The sequence below is a fragment of the Mytilus edulis genome, chromosome 1 (genome assembly GCF_963676685.1).
Source record: "Mytilus edulis chromosome 1, xbMytEdul2.2, whole genome shotgun sequence".
NCBI lineage: Eukaryota > Metazoa > Mollusca > Bivalvia > Mytilida > Mytilidae > Mytilus > Mytilus edulis.
The window spans coordinates 71,615,565-71,624,120 of NC_092344.1; the positions used below are offsets into that span (position 1 = coordinate 71,615,565).

General features: G+C 33.7%; 1 protein-coding gene across 1 annotated transcript in view; it reads right to left on the reverse strand.

The window, feature by feature from the left end:
• LOC139488634 (uncharacterized) overlaps positions 1 to 6,898 on the reverse strand; it is a gene marked incomplete in the record, with an annotated part of 7,224 nt that extends 326 nt beyond the window's left edge. The window contains 4 exon segments of the mRNA XM_071274406.1: positions 4,051 to 4,249; positions 5,122 to 5,405; positions 5,871 to 5,914; positions 6,715 to 6,898. Coding sequence (XP_071130507.1) covers positions 4,051 to 4,249; positions 5,122 to 5,405; positions 5,871 to 5,914; positions 6,715 to 6,786 — 599 coding nt within the window.
• Positions 6,899 to 8,556: the final 1,658 nt, after the last annotated feature.

An 8,556-nucleotide genomic window follows, 5' to 3' on the forward strand; every position in this document is an offset into this window, starting at 1 on the left:
AACTTTGTTTGATTTCATCAAAAATTGAATAATTGGGGTTCTTTGATATTCCAAATCTAACTGTGTATGTAGATTCTTTATTTTTAGTCCCATTTTCAAATTGGTCTACATTACCAATACCAAAGGGTCCAAAATTAAACTAAGTTTGATTTTAATAAAAATTGAATTCTTTGGCTTTTTTGATATGCTGAATTTAATCATGTACTTAGATTTTTGATTATGGGCCCAGTTTTCAAGTTGGTTCAAATCAGGATCCAAAATTATTATATTAAGTATTATGCAATAGCAAGAAATTTTCAATTGCACAGTATTCAGCAATAGCAAGAAATCTTCAATTGCACAGTATTGTGCAATAGCAAAAAATGTTCAATTGCACAGTATTGTGCAATAGCAAGAAATCTTCAATTGCACAGTATTGTGCAATAGCAAATATTTTCAATTGCACAGTATTGCGCAATAGCAAGAAATATCTAATTGAACAATATTGTGCAATAGGAAGAAATTTTCAATTGATTGGAGTTATCTTTCTTTGTCCAGAATAGTAGTTGAATCAACTTAAATCATTGTTTTATACAATGCACAATGTATATTCACTTTTACTACCAACTGATAAATTAAAACACTCTTTACCATTCAGTGATAACAAGCACTTTTTGTTACATTTTAATAATTTATGATGTATTTAAATGAGTAGTTATTGTTGCAAACCTCATTAGAAATTTGAATTGAGATCAGTTTTGAAAAAGGGAAAGGGGGATGTGAAAAAAAATGGGGGGGGGGTTAATTTTTCTCATTTCAGATTTCATAAATAAAAAGAAAATTTCTTCAAACATTTTTTTGAGAGGATTAATATTCAACAGCATAGTGATTGCTCAAAGACAAAAAAATTATTTTAAGTTCATTAGACCACATTCATTCTGTGTCCAAAACCTATGCTGTGTCAATTATTTAATCACAATCCAAATTTAGAGCTGAATCCAGCTTGAATGTTGTGTCCATACTTGCCCCAACCGTTCAGGGTTCAACCTATGCGGTCGTATAAAGCTGCGCCCTGCAGAGCATCTGGTTAGATCTTACTTTACTTAACATTCTTGCTGCTTACAATTATCTCTATCTATAATGAACTTGGCCCAGTAGTTTCAGTGGAAAATGTTAGTGAAAATCTACAAATTTTATGAAAATTGTTAAAAAATTACTATGAAGGTAGTAAATTGACAATTTTGGTCGTGTTGACTTATTTTTAGGTCTTACTTTGCTGTACATTATTGCTGTTTACAGTTTATCTATCTATTATAGTATTCAAGGTAATAACCAAAAACAGCAAAATTTCCTTAAAATTACCAATTCAGGGGCAGCAACCTAACAATTAGTTATTCGATTCATCTGAAAATTCCAGGACAGAGAGATCTTTACCTGATAAACAATTTCACTTCATGTCAGATTTGTTCTAAATGCTTTGGTTTTTGAGTTATAAGCCAAAAACTGCATTTTATCCCTATGTTCTAATTTTAGCCATGGTGGCCATCTTGGTTGGTTGGCCGGGTTACCGGACACATTTTTTAAACTAGATACCCCAATGATGATTATGGCCAAGTTTGGTTTAATTCGGCCGAGTAGTTTCAGAAGAGAAGATTTTTCTAAAAGATTTCTAAGATTAACGAAAAATGGTTAAAAATTTACTATAAAGGGCAATAACTCTTAAAGGGGTCAACTTACCATTTTGGTCATGTTGACTTATTTGTAAATCTTACTTTGCTGAACATTATTGCTGTTTACAGTTTATCTCTTTCTATAATAATATCAAGATAATAACCAAAAACAGCAAAATTTCCTTAAAATTACCAATTCAGGGGCAGCAACCTAACAAAGGGTTGTTTGATTCATCTGAAAATTTCAGAGCAGATAGATTTTGACCTGATAAACAATTTTAACCCATGTCAGATTTGTTCTAAATGCTTTGGTTTTTGAGTTATAAGCCAAACACTGCATTTTACCCCTATGTTCTATTTGTAGCCATGGCGGCCATCTTGGCAATAATGTTCAGCAAAGTAAGATCTACAAAATTATTGTCAGTTGACCCCTTAAGGAGTTATTTCCCTTTATAGTCATTTTTTTACCAATTTTTCGTAAATTTTTGTTATCTTTTACAAAAATCTTCTCCTCTAAAAACTACTGAGCCAAATTTAACCATACTTGTCCACAATCATCATTGAGTTCTAGTTCAAAAATTGTGTGCGGTGAACCAGCCAACCCACCAAGATGGCCGCCATGGCTGAAAATAGAACATAGGGGTAAAATTTTGATTTTGGCTTTTAACTCTGAAACCAAAGCATAAAGAGCAATTCAGACAGAGGTTAAATTGTTTTGCAAGTCGACATCTATCTGCCCTGATATTTTCAGATGAATCCGACAACTGGTTGTTGGGTTACTGCCCCTGAATTGGTAATTTTTAAGGAAATTTTTCTGTTTTTGGTTCATCTTGAATATTATTATTAGATAGAGATAAACTGTAAACAGCAATAATGTTCAGCAAAGTAAGATCCACAAATAAGTCAACATGACCAAAATGGTCAGTTGACTCCTTAAGGAGTTATTGCCCTTTATAGTATTTTTTTAATAATTTTCATAAATTTTGTAAATTTTTAGTAATTTTCATAAATTTTGTAAATTTTTAATAATTTTCATAAATTTTGTTAATTTTAACAAAATATTTTCCTCTGTAACTAATGGGCCAAGTTCATTATAAATAGAGATAATTGTAAGAAGCAAGAATGTTCAGTAAAGTAAGATCTAGAAACATATCACTATCACCAAAACACAATTTTGTCATTAATCCATCTGTGTCCTTTGTTTAATATGCACATAGACCAATGTGAGCGACACAGGCTCTTAAGGTAGCAATACACAGTTAGGAGTTTAGTTTCGCATTTTGGCCCCTGTGGATTTTTAAAATAGGAAAGTTATTGTGTAATAAAAATCATTTTTAGACAGATGAGTGCTAATTTAGTCTTCAAAGATGGTTTATAAGTTCATCAAGATTATTTTTTACATGTTTTATGGGCTGTTTTCTGTTTGACCATCCGTATTTTCATAGCTAGACCGGCCATCGGTCCAGAAATTAATGTACTGTTTACAAACACTCTTTTTCTACGCGAAGTTTTTGACGCAATTTTACAAAAAAATGAGATGAAAGACATATGATTTTCATTGGATTTACTGAATGATATATGTACACAGTTTCAGAAAAGGTATTACTTCAAATGATTGAAATTCTACTTTTAGCCAAATTTTGGGGAAATATGTGACATCTTTCCCCCCCTTTTTGCAATATTTTATAACAAATAAATGCAGATTGTTGCCATGGATACACCAAAAAGAAATTATATTTTACCATTTTATATACTGGATATAAAATCTATGGAAGATTCTGATTACATACATATGCCCATATATGACACAAACAGTAAGCTTGATATTGCAAGAAAGCAATGAAAAGGGGATGGTAAAATTCATAAGGGCAAATTTTAGTATTTTTTTCTAACTGTTTATTGCTACCTAAGAGCCTCTAGTTGTTTTTAATTCAGACATACACAGGACATGATCCATTACCTCGATTTAGCTTCAGAACAACAGAGTGACAGAGCGACCTATAGTACTGTTGTATAAGCCTACAGTTAAGCTTAAAGACCTATCATGTAACCATTGCTAAAAAAGAGTTAAATACTGTAAACATACTTATTTTCGCGAGCGATTTATTTTCGGCACTTTCGCGAACAGAAAAATAACGCGAATATGTGAGACTAGGATCTTGCCTTACTAAACTACAGCATGTTAATTAAAAAATCGCGAAATTAAAAGCCTCGAATTGTTCTAGAAAGGTTAAAACGCGAAATTAAGTATCCGCGAAAATAAGTTGGTTTACAGTACTGATTTTGATTTAGTTTTTGAAAGTGTTTACCTCAATTCTGACGGCGAAAGGCAAAGAAGAGGAAGTAACTATTCAGGAGGGTTAGTTGATTGTGTAAGATCAAATAAATGCCATGTAAATACCTGTAAACGCCATGGTTTTCATCCCCTTGGTACAAAACCATGTCAATATCTACCGAAACCCAGGTTGATATAGATTTGACCTCGTGTGTACCGGCTGCAGTCAAAGCAATGGATGTGCACTGGTTATTTGCATGTTCGCTAGATATATCAGCCTGGCTGATGCTACCCCTTGTGATGCTGTCCCATACTGTTCCTACAACTAAACATTTTAAAATACAAATATTGATATTCTGTCTACAGAAAGGTGAGTGAAAATGGTGTAAAACCTACCATTTGATTTTTAGGGGGAGGCTAGGATGAACAATTTTGTAATGCATTTTTTAGTTGTAATCTCTGTCCTGCCTCAGTTGCGGATCCAGCCATTTTAAAAAGGGGGGTTCCCAACCCAGAGTAAAGGGGGGGGGGGGGGGGGGGGTCCAACTATATGCTCCCTTTCAAATGCATTGATCGGACAAAAAAAAGGGGGTTTCATCCCCCGGAAACCCCCCCCCCCCCCCCCCTGAATCCGCCACTGTGCCTTTTTAATTTTTCACTCTATACGGTCCTGTATTCTTCCATTGCTTTATCCTGAGGTTTTTTTTACATGAATTGTCATCCTACCGGAAAGCTGTTCATCCTGGACTGTTTTACCCGAAATTCCCGCCTACTTTTTTTTTTTTACAAAATTAATACTAGCCCCGCATACTACCCCCCCCCCCAAAAAAAAAAAAAACCCTTCTCCCATAAAAAATCAAACGGTAGCTCCCTAAAAAATTACCTTCTTTAGAACGTAGCTCCCTAAAAATTTACCTTCTTTAGAACAAAAGGGAACAGTGACCAATCTGTGGCATTTCTAACTCAGTTATAGCCTTGATGTCTGCACATCACATCACCATTAATTCGTGAATATTTTAAAAAAAAAAGTTGTATAATTTGAACGTTTTTCCATACTTGAACAGCAACGACATAATTGTACGATTAAAGAATCGGATTCTTTATTTTCTACTAAGCTTCAAATCACATACTAATTATGCGCATTTAATTGAAATTGCAAAATTATAGATCTATATTTATTTTTAACTAGTCTCCTACCGTCTTCTGTTGTTTCCCGTTGTTTGTCCTCTATTTCTTCTTCCCTTTCACCCTCTATTTCTTCTTTCCTTCCACCCTCTATTTCTTCTTTTCTTTCACCCTTTAGTTCTTCTTCCGATGACTCAAGATTTGGCTCATTTTTCTCCTCGGAATTCAATTCTGTGACAGGCTTGGACACAAATTCCTCGTCATGGTTCAAATCATCTATCGGACTAACTGCTTCATCTGTCGTTTCTTGAAATACACTGGTATTTTCTGCGACTTTACCTACTTCTGTTGTTTCCCTATGTGACATGAAATATTATTACAATCTTATATGTAAACACCAGTTTTTGAACATTTAATTTCATTTTTTTTCTTATAAATAAGAATTCGTATTTTAACTTCAGATTTGTTTTCTTACAGCAGAAACACATATGTTTCTGGTAAAAGCACAAGAACTAAAGAAAAACATTGCATAATTTTGCACTTTTAGTAAAACTTTTTGACCAAGTAAGTAGAACGCGTTTAGTTACTTGAATCTGCCCTTGGTCTTTTAAAGCACCTTCGTTATTTGTTTTTCGGAAACCATACTTCATCATGTTTATTCAGTGGCGGATCTAGATATTCAATTTTCATAAGTGGGGCCCCGCTGACTGCCTAAGAGTGCTTCAGTTATTCCCTATTATTCAACCAAAACAGAAAAGGGGGCGCCCTAGGTCTCCCCCAAAATCCGCCGCTGTTATTGTAATAAAATATTAAAGACTCACCTATCAGAATCCGTCCCGAAGTCATCAGACGCAACTTGGGTCTTCTGTAATAGAAAAAAAACAACATCAGAAATTTTTAGTAACATTAAATAATTTTTAGCATAACATTTAGAATAATATAAATGTCTTTTCCTCTCAACCCACATTTTAACAACCAGATTTCTTCTTCTTCTTTGCTAAGGACTGGATTCTTTAGACGGAGAATGAGACAGCAAATCTCCTTTAAACTATTTACAAATAAAACGTTCCGAATATATACAATTTAAAACTATGTACCCTTGGTTGCTGTCGGTTTCTTGGGTGCACTATTGTTGGCTAGTGCACTCTGGAACCCCTCTATTGTCAAAGCTTCAGTTGTAGCTGTTGGAAGGTGGTTCACTCTTGTAGAGTCCGTGGAAAGTATGAGTACTTATATACACTCTGGTTTGATGGTGGTTGGTATAGGCGTTGTTTGTCTCTAGTACGCCGATCGTTTGGAAGTAAGATTTATCATGGTGGTAGTACATGTCGCGGGAAAACATCATGACAATTACAGATTTAACAATAGATTTAATATCAAAAAGAAGATGTGGTATGATTGCCAATGAGGCAACTCTCCACAAGAGACCAAGACGACACAGAAATTAACAACTATAGGTCATTGTACGGGCTTCAACAATGAGCAAAGCCCATACCGCATAGTCAGCTATAAAAGGTTCCGAAATGACAATGTAAAACAATTCAAACGAGAAAACTAAGTCTTTTCCTCTCAACCCACATTTCAAAACTACCAGATTTATCATGATGGTAGTACTGGCCGGAAAAACATATTGACAGATTTAACAATAGATTAAAACTTTCTTACCTCTTTTTTCCAGTTGTTGTAATTTGGACAACACTTCCTGCACTTGAATTTCCTCCAAAATGACTTTCCCATATTTTTGTTTAGCTTTCTAATATTAGTAAATATTAAAAAATAGTATTGCAATAAATTGCGCTACCGAGTTAGGAAATAAATATTTCGTAACTGGGCATCGTAGCTAACGACGTTAACGTCACAATTGGACATTGAATCAAACTAACAATTAACTCGGCGATTTTCGTAACAAAAAAACGACGTTTATAACCACAATTAAAAGTGACCAACCCATAACTCTACCGGATCTTTTTGTGTTACAATGAAAATTGAAAAAAGATATATTTTGACCGTCCCTGTTTTTTTGTATATTTCGATGGTATACATTTTTTTTATAACGAGTGGATCCGATATCACTTTTCGCACACTCGCGAAAATAAAAAAAGGTCCCCCAATGTTAACATCGAAAGGAGTAGGTCCAGTAAGACGCCTTTTTGGCCCCAAAATATTGAAGTTTTACAAAATTGTTAAAATGTAAATTTTTAGATATTTAATGGACAGTAGAATGCTTCTGCTACATAAATATGGGCTGTTTTTGACAATACGATGCACATATATCGGATACTAGCACCAATAAGTCCAGCTAAATTACTGAAATCTTCATAATATCATTTTAGCTAAATTTTAGACGGTTTCCGTATAAAGGTTGAGGATGAACACGAATGCGGCCACTTTTATTTTTGACAAAAAAACATCTGAAAAGTGACATTTGTCGGCATATTTGGTAGATTTTTCATATTTAAGCTTGAATCTGAACGTTTTTCATGACTAAATTAGTTAAAATTTTTCACAGAAATTAATTGAATCAAATGAAGTTGTAGAAGACAATTATCCCCAACACTGATCGGTGTCCACACTAGTTTCCTATAAACAAATCATTAACATAAACAATCAGTTCAAAATTTGCATAAATCTTTTCACTGCAAAAACTGTTAATATTGTGTTTATCTGTTACACATCATTTGATGGGGGAAAGGCGCGAGAAAGAATTGCACTAAAAAAAATATTTGTCGCATACAAAGATGATGCTCGTGCTATAGTCTTTAAGATTCTAGTGAGTAGTTGAAATATACATTATAATATTACATTATATTTAACAAGTATTTTAAACTATATATGAAATTACATTTATAGTTTTCTTTTTATGTTTTGCTGTATAATATAAAAAGGTTGGTTTTATTGTAGCCGCTTCGTTGGTCTTGTGGTAAACACAAGAATGAAAACGGTGAATTTGTCATAGATACAAAATCCGACAAAAGAGTAGAAAACAGCCCAGGGACACCAGTGGGTCTTCAACACTGCGAAAAATTCCAATATCGGAAGCGGGCTTCAGCTGCTCCCTGTATAATTAAGCAAAAATGGACACGACACTTAATTCCGAAACATATAAATGAACTAAAAATAATACAAAAAAACACTACACTAACACAGGCTTTAGGTTCTAACTTGTAACTCGCTCTTCTCGAATGCAAAGTGTCGTGGATTCGACTGTCGGCTTAGTAAAATCCAAAAACTTCAAAACTTACATCTGATAGTGTCAGAAAAGATAAGGAAGCCAATACAATCTACATGTATCTTTAATAAGATCGGTGTATTAATATTTGAAACATGACTTCAGCATCGTTTCTCCGGCTAAAGTCTTTTTAAATCTGGGTGGCCATGCTTAATTTTTATGTATATGACTGTTTTCTTTTTTATACGTAAGTATATACGATATCAAATATTGTTTTATCGTACAGTTGGAACATATATATGATTTCAGTTTCAAGAATCAAAGATTTATTGCCATAT